The sequence below is a fragment of the Meleagris gallopavo genome, chromosome 16 (assembly GCF_905368555.1).
Source record: "Meleagris gallopavo chromosome 16, MGAL_WU_HG_1.1, whole genome shotgun sequence".
NCBI lineage: Eukaryota > Metazoa > Chordata > Aves > Galliformes > Phasianidae > Meleagris > Meleagris gallopavo.
The window spans coordinates 6,673,432-6,687,855 of record NC_139419.1 but is presented as its reverse complement, the minus strand read 5'-3'; the positions used below and the strand labels follow the sequence as shown (position 1 = coordinate 6,687,855).

General features: G+C 51.0%; 1 protein-coding gene across 4 annotated transcripts in view; it reads right to left on the bottom strand.

Moving 5' to 3' along the window:
• Nucleotides 1-14,424, bottom strand: part of PRKCB (protein kinase C beta) — a 78,085-nt gene that overhangs the window by 5,406 nt on the left and 58,255 nt on the right. The window contains exons 13-18 of one of the 4 annotated variants that reach the window (XM_085237370.1): nt 13,140-13,256; nt 12,850-12,988; nt 11,756-11,836; nt 11,240-11,347; nt 7,125-7,265; nt 397-1,686 (exon numbers count right to left, since the gene is read on the bottom strand). In XM_085237370.1, coding sequence (XP_085093496.1) covers nt 1,528-1,686; nt 7,125-7,265; nt 11,240-11,347; nt 11,756-11,836; nt 12,850-12,988; nt 13,140-13,256 — 745 coding nt within the window. In that variant the 3' untranslated portion in view covers nt 397-1,527. Of the gene's footprint in view, nt 1-396; nt 1,687-7,124; nt 7,266-11,239; nt 11,348-11,755; nt 11,837-12,849; nt 12,989-13,139; nt 13,257-14,424 lie in introns of those variants that run through there. The other 3 variants (XM_085237371.1, XM_085237372.1, XM_085237373.1) reach the window with 3 other exon arrangements.

The window sequence follows — 14,424 nt, the reverse complement described above, 5'->3', positions numbered from 1 at the left end:
ACAACTGCTCCTTTGAGAGCGAGCAGGCAGGGCGATGAGTCACCGGCACAGCGCACGCTGCCGCACTGAGATAGCCGCGGCCACAGCTTCCAGAAATCCTCAGTGCTTTCCGCGATTGTCTCCGTTTGAGGCGTTCAAAGAGCCACCGAGCAGCAGCCCCCTCTGCCATCCGCCTCCCCTCCTGCAGGGCTGCCAGGAGAAGCTCCTCTCCCTGTGCTCAAGGGAGGAAGGCGAGATCCCAGCAGGCTCAGCCGCAGGGTGACGCGGCGCAGTCCCGGCGCATCCATCCTGCACGGCTCTGCGCTGGGGCGGATGCTGAAAGCAATGGGCAGGTGCTGGGTGCTTCCACCCAAAGGCCAGGGCTGCACAGGTGCACTGCTTCCAGACAAATGCAGGTTTCTTTTATGGTATTTCTTACTTTCTTTTTTATTATTATTATTATTATCACCGGTATTGGAAAAAAAAATAATAATAATAAATTGGCACATTACAACTTAAAGCAAATCGATACAAAGTGACAGCCCACCAACATCTGCAGAACGGTAAAAAAAAGAAGCAGTGAGGCTGTTATTGTTTCAAGAGAAATTCATCCATCCTGAAACTTTGTCTTTGATGCCAGAAACAAAACGGAGGCGATTTAAATATCCAGTGACATTTCTTTTTAAAACAGGGATATTAGTGGAAACATCTCTTTACAAGCTTCACAGCAGAATTCACAATACTGTTCAATGTTAAATAGCATCTCATTCGTGTTAATACTGTTTTTGACACATTTAAAGCACAAGTAACAAACTCCATCAATTGCTTTGGCATTTGAAAAAAAAAAAAAAAAAAAAAAAAGTTTTGCTATGAGAACCAACATTGTGTGCTATTTACTAGGGTGACCATGGATTTGAAAGCATCTACAGCAGCTCTTTAAAAATTTCCTGCTTATAACCAGATACGTTTCGTTCGATTAAAAAAATTGCTACTTGGAAACTGCACAATCAGGAGAAATCTGTGCTGACAGCAGAGCTGCTTCCCCAGCAATTGACCACTGCTACCGAAGACCCAGCAGGGAGAGCCAGCTCTGCCCCCAGCTGCCCCATAGCCCCCAGCTGCCCCGCAGCCCCCGGCTCTATGGGGAGATCCCGCGCTGGGTGAGGTCCGGTAGGGAACAATTCCTCACACTAAGATCAGGAGGCTGCAGATGGAACGTTCACCATCGTATTAAAGGACTTGGAAGGGGAAGAGCAGGAATCAAAGCACGTGTTGAAGAGATTTCTCCCAGTTGTCGTGGCCCACACCTGTCCGTTTTACCTGGTAGCCAATAAACCATTTCCATTTTCTACAAATAAAAATCGATAAAAACATTGTTTTTACTTACTGCACATCACTTACACTTCAGGCATGCCCGAAATTATGTGAAGACACTTCTGGCTTTGAAATATGGTCACTCTAGTAGTATTACTAAAGAAAAACCATGAATGCAATGTCACCACAGCAGCAGTTGGGACTGGATGATGAAGATGAGATCTACACAGCTACTTAGCTCTTGGCTTCAGGTTTAAAAAACTCAGAGTTAAAAAAGGAAAATCCTTCGAATTCTGACTGGTCAATGTTCCTGATGACTTCCTGGTCAGGAGGTGTTAACACGGGTGGATGGCGAGTGAAAAACCGGTCGAAGTTTTCAGCATTGCGTCCACACTATGAGAGGGGAAAAAAAGAACGTATGGTGGGTGGAGAAACAAAGCAAACGGGATGCGGTGTGTGCAGCAACCCCTCCCAGCACACCTCGCAGAGCGGGTTATTTCAATGCGGCAATGGCAGAAAAGAAAAAGGTGCAAAACATGTATGAGCATTGTTAGTCATCAGGTGATGTTACTGCATGAGATAGCTGGAGACAGGCAGGGACTGCTGGCTGCACCATGGCAAGGAATTGCAGGGAGCAATGAGATGGGAGTGCAATTACTTGCTGCTTTCCCTTGCCTGCACGCAGCCCTGCACCACCTCGCACTGTGCCACACACAGGCAGTTTCTCTGCTAAAGACCGTGATGGTTCCAGGTCTAACCATGCACACATCCATGCTCAGGCCCTCCTCCTGCACCTGGCATAGGCAGCTCTCACCCTGTGCTGCCGAGATGCTTCTTCCTGCTCCTGTTTGAGGAGGAGGCTTCCATCGCCTGCAGAGCCCCCCTGCTATGGCACTGCTGCCTGCAGGCTGTGCTGCTGGAGCTGCCAACTCCTACCCCATCTCTGTCCATGCCCAGCCTGGCACGGTGCTGCCGGCACGGCAAAGTGAAGCCCCTGCAGCCAGCACTACTCTAAGCTGCCCCAGGGCCATTGCATAGCAGAAGCAAAAGACCATCAGTGCATCTCCACCTGCAGCAATCAGAGAGGTTGGGAGCAGGCGACATGCCAGAGACTTTATTTAATTTCCTTAGCAATCACAACAAGGGTCCTGTAATTTCCCGTGCTACAATTATTTAATGTATTAATAATAGCGATAGCTATAAACAGGTGGAGGCCGGGTTCCTGCAGCAGCTACAAATTGCCACCCAGCACACGCGTGTCACATCCCAATGAGCTGCAGCTGATGACTTTGCTTTCTGGCTGCCGAACTCCCTCACACACAGCGCTGCCCTGGCCCTGCTCCCCAGGAGAGCTGCAGGAATGGCACCTCCCAGCCCTCACACCTCTCCTCCCCTCCATCTCCCTATGGAGAACGCACGTTCCAAGTGCTGGGATGTTTCTCCTGGTATTTAACTTACATTTGCTGAGGAAACAGATTTACATTTTTAATAAACATCAGACTAAACGTAATGAAATATTAAAGCAAATACACGTAAACTTCAACATCCCCCAGTGCCTGGCTCTGCCAGAGAGGAGGCTTCAGGGCACGCAGCAGCAGCATCCTGCAGCTTCCGCTGCTGTGCTCTCTGGGCAGCCCTCGCCACATTCCTACAGTGAGACACTCCTTATTCCCAGCTCTCTGGAAAAGGTCCAACAGGTGACAACAGTCCATTTAACCCCAGCTACAGCCACTCCCCTGCACTGCACTGCACCGCACTCCCCCCTCACACGCCCAAGTCCCCAGTGCACTCCTGTGCAGCTCTGGCCTCGAGCACAGCTCCTGTCTGCACTCCAGGACACACAGCCCAGCACAGTGCAGGATCCCTGCAAAGCTTTGGGTGTCTGACAAGTCAGCATCAGCCCAATGCCTTCCTGAAAGCCATCGTCTTAACATCAAAATAGAAAATAAATTCCTCAAATTGAAGTTGCCGGCAGCACAAAGCCTGGGAGCTAACATCGGGAAACAAAGCGACAGGGGCTTTTCTAGGCCATGCTGTCAGCAGCCTTCAGCTCTGTGATAAAGCACAGTGCGAGTGAGATTAGCACGGAGTCTGCAGTGCTGGAGGTTATCAGCGCGGGAACACGCGGCAGCACGGGGTTCACCTGCTAATAAGCAGCTCACCTGCAGTTCTTATCAGCTGCCAATGCACTCTGAAGGCTGTGCAGCACTTTGACAACGCAGAAAAGACAGAGCTCCACGAAACGTGAGGGAGACGTGGGGCAGCCCCCGTGCTGCAAGTCAACGCACGTCTTCACACCATCAAACCCCATTGGGATGACTCAAAAACGCATCCTTGGGCAGCGCTGCCAGTTTCGGGATGGAGGGCACCAATATACTTTTAATACACATGTTGACAAATGGTGATTCCCACCACAGTGCAATGAGGGAAGAATACGCGGATGGGAAACTGTCGAATTCGCATCTACCCGTTCCATGGATACAGGGGGCAGCAGCCCCGTAACTCTGATCACACAACATCCGCCAGCCCCACAGAAATCATATCATAGAATCATAGAATGACTTGAGCTGGATGGCACCTTAAGGATCTTCAAGCTCCAACCCCCCACTGCATGCAGGGCCACCAACCCCCACATTTCATACCAGCCCAGGCTGCCCAGGGCCCCATCCAACCGGGTCATGGACACTTCCAGGGATGGGGCATCCACAAACTCTCTGGACAGCTTGTTCCAGCACATCGCTACTCTCATAGCAAAGTATTTGCCTGACATCCAACCTAAATCTTCCTTCCTTCAACTTAAAACCATTTTCCCTTGTCTTGTTATTATCTACCCTTCCACAGCTCTTAAAATTAAGTTCCTCTTTAAAGACAGAGACATGCAGTGTCAATCTTTACGTTTATCCAACACCACGTCATGAAAAACCGCCGTTAGTACTATATTAATGTACAGGCATCACTCCACCCTGAATGGAGAAAGGGGGAGGGTGGGAATTTATCTTACATAAATCCCCAACATGTCCTGCCTAATATTTATAGCTAGCACCAAATGACTTTTTTTTTCTGGCTGCAGAAATAAACCTGTCAGTTTCAAAGATAGCCTTTTTATTTTATCAGCTTCAACTTGATTTCAAATAGAGACAAAAGGGACCATAAAATATTCTCCATTGATCCCCGAGATGTAGTCAAGAAGGCTGAGTGGGCTGTTGCCACATCACAGCCACTCTATGGATGTTCTCATTTTGGGGTCCTATTCAGTAGTGTTGGGAGGAAACAGGACAGGACTGTGCCCATGCAGGCTGGGAGCAATTTGAGGGAGCATGAGATTGGTTAATGATCCCAGTTCAGCGTGTTTTAAGCAAGGGCGTGGAGCAACGGCTGAGGCAGTTTGCTGCTGTAGGGCTTGCTCCATCCTCCCCCATTAACGGCAAGAAGACTCTTCCCAATGCACTGAGGATACTGCTGAGTGATGGGGGAATCTCAGAGAGCCCTCAGAACCCAAGCTTTTACAAATTCAGGACTGTAAATGGCAGCTCACTATCAATTAATTCAAAGTAATTAGAGGAATAGTAATTTATGCTATTAAAATTATTAGATTAAAAGCCATTTTTTAGAACCACTGTCCTGTTGTGAGCAATGCTGTGCTCTGCCATGGGATTTCAGTGCTTTCAGCATGAGAAGACTTCTCAAATCACCAGGCGTTATGAAAAGTAAAGGAGTAATTAGGTTCCAAAAACAATAATTATCTCAACGAGAGATGGGGAGAGCAGGCGAGTGGAAGCACACTTCCCAGGGCAACTGCGGATCTGGGGATGGAATTGTTATGCACAAGCCCAGCACAGGAGCAGCCAAGCACAGCCCCATGTCAGAACCGCCGCGTTCTGCACACCACAGACAGCTCAGGCCCTGATCTGTCTCGTTACCGTCTCTGTGATAAAGGTTAATCAAGCACAAAGCACGAAGCAGCGCGTGAGCTCCTGGGGATTGATTTCCAGCTCAGGGCACAGGCTGCGTGCTGTCCTGCTGTGGGTTACGGTGCTGCAGCTCTGAGGGGGGAGAGGAGCCCACTGCAGGGTGTGCTCAGTGCTGCACAAGCAGCCTGAGGTCCCTGAGCAGCGCCTTTCCCACCCAAACGCATTCCAACATCACCCAAACCCCCATTTCCTCTTCTGTGCTGCTCTGATTGTGCTCACAGATGGCACGGAAGGAGCAGCGCTTTGCAGCACAGATGCATTGCTCTGAAATATCAGCTATCAGCAGTACCTGGCTCGGCTTAATCCTACCTAAATCCTGAACCAGCTGTGCTACCTTCCCATTAATCTCCCTGCTACCCAGCACTGCATTTCCCCTGCCGGCAGCCGGTACGTGTGCAATGACAGGCGGCAGCTTACGGGCCCCGTTCTGCAGGCCGTGATCAAAAGGATTTTTAAAGAAATAAGACATTTAAAACAGGACAAAATCTGCATATTTTAAAACATAAAGACAGTGAGAAAGCACTTTAGGCAGAATTAAATTGTTTTCAGCTGCGACAAGACAAACAAGCAGTAACACTGTGTCACAGCACGCAGAGAACAGCACTGTGGGGAAGGGGCAGGCGGCAGGGAGGGAGCACAGAGCTGAGAGCCAACAGCAGCTGCTGACCTCAGGAGCAGCTTCTGCAGAGCAGGGAATGCCCAGCACCCTGCATCCCGAGGTGGCAGCTCAGCCTCACTCTGCCCTCAGCTCTGGACCGTTTGCACAAAGGCGAGGTCCCAGTGTGAGCCAGAACATCATGATGTATGCACACAGCCCAACACCTTCTGCACTGATGTACTTCGGTAGCAGTCAGTGCCTCCCCATGTTCTCCTGATGGGAGCAGAGAGGCTGCACACATTGTGGGCACTGCAGCAGAAGGCTTTGAGGTCAGCAGTACCTCAGCTCTGTGCAAAGGCAACACTACTCAGGGGCTGAGTTTGCAAACACATCTGTGACATTAAAATGTGCAGAGTGCCCTGACTCTGCTCAGTCAAACACAGGAACCACCTCTAGACACTGAGATGCGGTCTAAGATGGTGGATTAAGAGAACCAGCAATGCCCCAACCTCCATTGCCGGGGATACCTGTCAGACTCAGCCTTGCCAATCAGAGTTAACTCTGGATTTGCTCTTTTCTGTAAAGCTTCAGTTCCCAGCAAGGGCACAGAGCCAATGGGCTCACAGGGGCTCTGCACCTCCTGCCTGTCCCTTGCAGCACTGATGGCCTCACCCATCCTGAGCTCTGTACAAATCATGCTCCCACTTCGCTGACCCTGCTGGCAGCCCCTGCCCTACAGAAGCACACTCACTGCACATACAGCCCCACTGCTGAGCGCACCCAACACAGCAGCATGGTGCAGAACTGCAGCTCCGATCCCTGTTCACACCCACACCAGCTGCGGCCTTCCAGAGTTCACCTGGGAGAAAAGCTGCAGAGGGAAACACAGCTGCGGTGCCACCGGGGGCAGACGGCGCTGCAGAACTGGATGGTTAAGTTTAGGCAGAGGAAAAACGAGAGAGATCTGTGCAGCTAGAGAGAGAAAACAGGAAGGCTGAGCCCTGAGACAGCACAGTGAGGCACGCTGTGATGCAATTACATCCAAGAGTGATGCACGTGGTGCTGCTAGCCCTGTAAGAGCAAGACTGAGTGCCCAGTGGCAGCAGAGTGCTGCTCTCACCACAGCGGTGCCAAACCTCGGAGTGACCCAAACAGATGCACAGGGGGTTCCTGCACACAGTGGGGGCACGGGCAGCACCCACACGAGTGCATGTGGGGACTGTGCAGTGGGAGGGAGGGGGAGCGCAGAGCGCAGCACTTACAGCCTTTGGCTTGAAGGGCGGCTGGATCTCCTTGCGCTCCAGCTTGTCCCAGTCGATGTAGCGGAAGAAGGCGTGCTCCTTGATGTCGCGCTCCCCCTCCGGGCCGCAGCCCAGCCGCTTGGCAGGGTGCTTGGTCATGAGCTGTGGGGAGAAAAAGCAGCAGCTGTCACATATGGAGTGCCATGAAGTGTCTCCAGGGCTGGCAGCGGGAGGTGACATCCCAACAATACTGCAGTGCCCGGGATGCGGGCATGGGTAACCCTGTGCTGGGAGCCTGCACAGCGGTGCTGCCACCCCCTGCCAGCACCACTCCAACAGGGCTGCCTGGGTGTCAAGCACTCAATTTTGCAGCACGATTCATGTTTAAGGCCACCACCCATTTCAGGAGAACAATCTGCCCTCCAAAGCTTCCATCAGCCCCAGGGGATCCCTCTTCTCCAGACCCAGGGCTGCACAGGTGGGGACACGCTGTTAATGAAAGAGTCAACGTGGAGAAAAAGGCACACACATTATTCAGTAAGAGAAGTGGCAGGGGCTGCGGGAACCAAGGGCGGCTGTGCGAACATTCATGTCCTGGGGCATTTTTGGAGCTGTGTCAGGAGGCACAAGGAGAGTCCAGAGATTTATAAAGCACTGAAGGCACAGAGCACGCCTAACAAATGGGAAGGAGGAGTGGAGCTGACAGCCACCCTGCTGGAAAATGAGGCTCAGTCCATGGCTGACCCACTGATTTCAGCTCTGTGAAACACAAGGAACTCATTCTCCCCCCAACAGGCTCTGGACAGCATCCTGACAGTTCAATCTGATCCCACCTCACTGTGCTGGAGCAGGAACATAAAAAGCCGCCTGTGATTCAGTAAGGTTTTCCTAAAGCAAAGCTCTGACAACAGTGCGAGAGCCTGGAATGTGCTAATAAACTGATGGAGCGATTTGGCTGTCGCTGCAAATGGCTTAGTTTGCATTCAGCCAAAATGGAAAGAAGCCTGTCCTCCAGTCTTTGGTGTTGCATGCTTGTCCTGAAGCAGCACGGGGAGCAGCTCTGTGGGGCAGTGGGGCTGCACCCAGCACTGTTCTGCTTTGCAGTTGCTCTATGCACAACAAATGCTCAGGTACCAACTGGTTGCTCCCAGCCAGAACTCCATTTCCTATCTGCTGCTCTGGGCTGGAAGTGATTTCGTACACACACTGCCTGCTTCAGAGGAAGTGTCGGTGTTAAACCCACAGTTTCCTCCTTGCACCACCAATGCACACCGCAAGCAGAGCAGCTCAGCCTGATTAATGAACCACACGGGATTTTCTACTTCATATACCTGCTGTGAAGCTGAGCAGAGCTGTACTGTAGCACACAAATCCAATATTTTCAATACACGCATCCAGAAATTACATTTCCTTGTTTTCCTATTGTGCTTTTACGCATGTGAGCACGAAGGCACCATCTGTTATTGATATATAGGACCCATAAACATGCAGACTGATTCTCCAGGCTTACGTGAGGTAATCATTGAGCTTTGTTTGTAATAAACAGGAACAAGTTGATTTAATCCCCATCCCTGAGACTTTCTGAGGCCCTGCAGGTGAGGAAGGAGGCTGACGGACACCTGTGATGGTGTTTGTGGCTGAGGTACGGGAAGGGACCCGGGACCCAAGGGCTTTGCTCAGCTGCAGCTGTGATTTTCAACTCCTGAAGGCAGCAGGTGCTGAGCGCCATGGCTCAGCCTTCCACTCCCCCACAGCACGCCACAGCTCACAGGGACACTGTGACACCCGGGTGGCTCTGCAGGCACTGAGTGCTTTGCTCAGGCAGCGCCAGCAGTGGGAATGCCGCTCAGAATACACCTCCCTACACACCTCAGGCAGCAAAACATGCCATGCTACGCCTCTGCTCCCGACAGTCAGAGGGAGCATGTGCTTGCAGCAATCTGTGCACCTGGAAAGGGCTGCTTTGCTCAGACACAGTGAAACCCTCCATATGGGAAGGAGAAGGGCTGCTATCTATGCCAAGGCTATGTGCACACAGACACGCTGCTCTGCGAGCTGCAAGGGGAGAGGGTGTGATGGGGGCTGGCTGCTGTTACCATGCAGGGGTCGGTGCAAGGCCAAGTGCCTGAACCACTGGGACAGCAGCTCCTGCATCAGTCCTCAGACCAAACCTGAGCTGACAGCTGAGAAGGAAAATGCTCCATTTGATCTCCTAATTGGTGCTGCCTGCAGCTAGGGAGCTGTGTCCTGTTAGCTCCACATTCTGCTTGCCGGGGAGACAAGCACTTGCTTCTTGGTTCACACTGACACACAGTTCTCAGCATCAGACACTTCATCTCAGAGCTGTACAACACCACACCTGAACTGACAGCGAGTGGTGACCAGCACCTGCACAGTACTGAACTGCAGGAGCAGCAATATTCCTCTGCAATGGGAAAGCATGGCAGGGGAACACTGGACCCTTCATATCTGCACAGAGAGGCTCCTAGGGCTGCTTTGTCTCTGGGCTGAAACAAGGCTGGTTCTGCCCCTCCAAAAGACCCACCAGGTACCAACACATGCAACACCACTTCAGGGTGGTGAACTCAGGTGCATTTTGCTGTGTTTGAGGGGAAAATGCAAATACTTTGTTTCCAGCTCAATAATGGTTCATGAATACTTTGGTGTTGGCAAAAAACATCACAAGATTTGCACAGTTCCCCACAGCAGTAGTGCACAGGGAACCACTGCATGACCCAAACCCGAGGATTACAAAGCACCAAGCTTTCTGTGCATGGCCGAACTTCTTCCCATGCAGATTCACATTTACATGTAAAGTGAGAAAAGCCTTTGCAGCTACACCCAGCAGACGTTCCAGTCACAGTTCCTCCTTGTCTCCTTCCAGCATTCAGATTGTGACTGGTGCCACGCAAAGCAAAGCAGACAGCTCGATCTGTCCCCACTGCAGCCCCGCTCGCTCCCTCAGGCGCTGCAGGATGATCTCAGCATCACACAGCATCCTCCCACCCTGCACAGCCACAGAGCCACAGGCTGTTCCCTCGTGCCCCAACCCCAACTCCAGGAGGAATGAGAGAGAGTGAGGAAGTTTGGGGTAACTCTTTGGTCACTGCTGCGGTCCCTAAATTCAAGTGTGGGTTTTACTGCGTTCTGCTGGAGGTGATTGCACAGTGCTGTTTATTCTCTGGGACTCAGAACACCTCCAGCAGCACCTCCCCATGGAGAAGTGATGTCCTGTTTGTGGCACAGCTCTGAACTCCAGCAAAACCAGAGAGGGACTTTGAAATGCCATGGCAGCACTGAAAACAAGATGTGATGTTTGTAGATAGAAACACTATTTTGAGATATAGAAGACTCAGATTTTTAAGTATTAACTATTAAAAGCTAACATTTTTTAAATTCCTACACAAACATATTTATAGCCCTGCTTGACACTGGCTGGCTGAGATGAGGCTCAGTGCCAAGCACCAACCACGCACACAGCACCAAGACCGGGGCTCTCCATCTCATGTAAAGGGAACTCAGGGCACGTCCTGCTCACACCTGGGGCATGGAGAGCTCAGGGCACTGCAGGTCAGGAGAACACAGCAGCCCTCATGTAAGGGAGATGCCCACCAATGCCAAACTTCAGCTCCAAGCGAGAGACCTGTCATACCTAAAGTCAGTGTCTGCAGGATGAAGGCTTTGTGTCTGAACTTGGGAAAACTATAGACCACATTCATGTCATTTTTGATCAGTGCAAAGCTGCACAGCCCTGCCTGCTGCCAGCCAGCAGGCCCTGTGAAAGATGCCCTCACGTTCCAAGTGCCATCCAGAAATTACAGCTCCCTCCTCACCTTCATCCCAGCAAGAAGAGGCAAGCCCTCACATTGCAGAATCATAGAATCACCAAGGTTGTAAAAAACCTCTGGGATCCTCAAGCCCCACCCCAGCCCACTCCACCATGCCCACTGACCACATCCCTCAGAGTCACATCTCCACAGTTCCTGAGCATTTCCAGGGATGGTGACTCCACCACCCCTCTAGGCAGCGTGTGTCAGTGCTGACCACTCTTTCAGAAAATATTTGTTCCTAATATTGAGCCTGGCAATGCCAGGCAGAGCAGTTTGCTCCTTGCAGACGCAGCACCCAGCCCTTACCCCTTTGCAGATTGCCACCGCCTCCTTGGACATGGACTTGGGGTAGGCCACGTTGTGCTCCATGATGGACTGGAAGAGCTCGTCTTCATCTTCTCCCTCAAAGGGAGCCTGGGGCAAAGCAAGCAGAGGCTCAGTGCCATTCATAATATCACAGAATGGCTGGGTTGGAAGGGATCTCCCAGCCCCACCTCTGCCATGGGCTGGCTGTCCCCCCCAGCTCAGGCTGCCCAGGGCCCATCCATGGCCTCATACACCTCCAGGGATGGGACACACACACTCCTCTGGGGAGCCCACATCCATGTATTGGAGGTCACACTGCTTCTGCAATGTACAGCCAGGAATGCAGCCCACGTCCCCCTGTCACCTGTCCTCCACCTCCCATCCTACAAACCACAGCTCCATCTCCCACACAGAGCAGAGCCCCGCTGTTCCCAGCGACAAAACAAATTACATATCGGCATATTCTCATGATGGAATTTAGCACCTTCCCATAGGAATCAATTACAATTCAATTACCTGGCCAGCCAACATTTCATAGAGCAGGACTCCAAATGCCCACCAGTCCACCGACTTTCCATAGGGCTGATAAGCAATTATCTGAAAACAACACAAACATGGGATTACACTTCCAATTTTAACCCATTGGCACAATGCAAACTGATTTCACACTGTAGGCCAGGTCAAAAGGACAAGTTATTTACCGAGACTCCAAAATGGTGAGAAACTGCAATTATAAACAGAGCATTCGATAGGCAAAGAGTGTGAGCATTAGAAAAAATAATTATCAGTCCTCAGCTGTGCACTAAATATTAGGAAAAAAAACCAATATTCACTCAGCCTGGCCTGTGCCCTGCTGAGGTCAGGCCTCAGAGATATCCCCACTGAGAGCTTTCCAAGCTCCTCTGTGTTGCGCTCCAGCTGTCCTGAAAGGAGAGCCATTACAGACCCTTAAAGTTCCCTTCCACTGACAGCAGCCTCCAGTGTGATCCCCGCGTACTGTAGTGATTCGCATCCCAATTTCTCATTCTGTTTTTCTTTTTTTGGGGAAAAAAAATAATTAGAGCAAGTAGAAGAAAATAAGAGTGTAAGTGATAATGCCCAGCCAAATACTGAGAGAACTGGTCCTGTTTTATAAGAATATTAATCACAGCGAGCAACAGAGGCGATAGGACACCAATATTAATCTTGGTGGGAGTTGGTAATTAAAAGCCTCTCTGGCTGCAGCAGAATGCAGGGTGGTGTGGCACACAGGTGCACCTCGCTGTCCTAGCAAGGAGAATCTCTTCTCTCAATTATTTAAATGAATAAATACTAATCTCGTTACTGAAAATTCTGCAGAATGAGAGGATTTCAGAGGGATGCTTTTAGTTTAAGGCATCTGGGAATGATTGCCTGCCTGAATGTCACAGATCCAACAGTACCCTGCACCCACTTGGTGCTGCACTAAATTCCCATGAGCAGCAACCCATGAGCAGTAACCCAATAACCTAACACTCAATCATTTCTAGGCACTTCTGAGCTGTGGATAAGGAGATTATCCTCACCACACACCCCAACTCTGCCACGTCCCAGGGACCACCCGCTCCCCATCCCCTGCGTTCTGTCCCCACCTCGGGCGCGATGTAGTCAGGGGTGCCACAGAAGGTCTTGGTGGTCACCCCATCCCAAATGTTCTCCTTGCACATGCCAAAGTCTGCGATCTTGATGTGCCCCTCACTGTCCAGCATCACGTTGTCCAGCTTCAGGTCTCTGCAATCAGAGCAAAGCAGTGATATGCACAGCCCCACATGTAGCTGTGCAGCACAGCAACGGCTCCGATCCTGTGGCCATGTGCCTAGGATCACGTTTGGGAGCAGAGCGTAGACAAGCCAGAGCTGGCAGCACTAAGTGCTTATTTTACCTTTTCATTTTACTTTTAACCCATGGGAACACCATGCTGGGCAAATCACTTTTAAGTGTATGACAGAAAGTGCTCTCACATGGCAGCAAGACAGACTTCACAGAGCTTTTGCTGCACCTATGAAAAATCGAAGTCTGCTTAAGGCTCAGCAGCAACAAAGCAGGCACCTACTCAGCAAAACTCCCCGCATCACCTGTTCTTTCTCCCCCATGAAAATACAAATCAGCTGCTTCTGATCCCCATCCACAGACTGTTTGTGTTAGCTCTACTGCCCCTGTCAGAGCTCAGCACAGCTGAGGCTGCTCCAGCTATGGAGATCCGTGATTCAACTCCCAGCACTGCCCAGGATAGGCTGAAGGGCAGTTCTGCAGCAGCCATGTGGCACCATCTGCACATTACCAGGCATACATCACCACGCAGTCAGGTGCTCTGTACCATGTTGGTTCTGTGCATGGAGGCACTACTCAGAGGGCTCCAGGTGCCTGCAGGATGCACCCTGCCTGAGGGCTGTATTAAGGCCACAAGGGCAGCACCAGCGCTGACACACTTCAGCTTGGTTTGGTTAAGTAAGAGCATGATAGTAGGAACAGCCATAAAAGGAACAGCCTAATTTACAACTTCTTGCTGATTTTTAAGAGAACTTTTTTTCTAGACAGTGCTCGATGGGCCAAAGCCAGCTGCACATGCATTGGCATTTGGGGTCGGAGGAGGAGATGGGCACTGGGGACCGGCAGACCCAGAATCTCTGCAACAGCTGATGGCAAAAACCATCCCTTGTGTCAGCTTTGCTCCACTTCTTTCATCTTCAGAGCACTCTCAGCAGCACAACCCAGCAGCACAGCTGTTCTCTTCCTGCAGAGCAGAGCAGGCGGTGCTGCTTGACACCAACACTCATTAGGATGCTCTGCCCTGCGCTGCGGATGCTCTGGGCAGGGGTGCACAGTGGCATTGAGTGCCAGCACTTAACCCAGCCCCAGGACATGGCCCCCACTCAACAGCCACTCACAGTCCCTGGGGACTGCACATCGTATTGTGAACAGAAGAGAAGGTTCAGAGTCTGAGTTGGAAGTGACAGACTTGCACTGCAAGTCTCAGAACAAGCCATTCATAAGCACTTACTTTAATGTTAATAAGAAGAAACCAGTGCCCTGCAGCAAAGCACATAGCTCAGAATCAGTCCCTGCTGCTGCCAGCAGCATTGGTTTTGTATGGGGATAAATGCATGAGACAGAGGTGAGAGAAGCATCAGAACCATTCTGCTGAGCTCTCTGTCCTATAAAGCTGG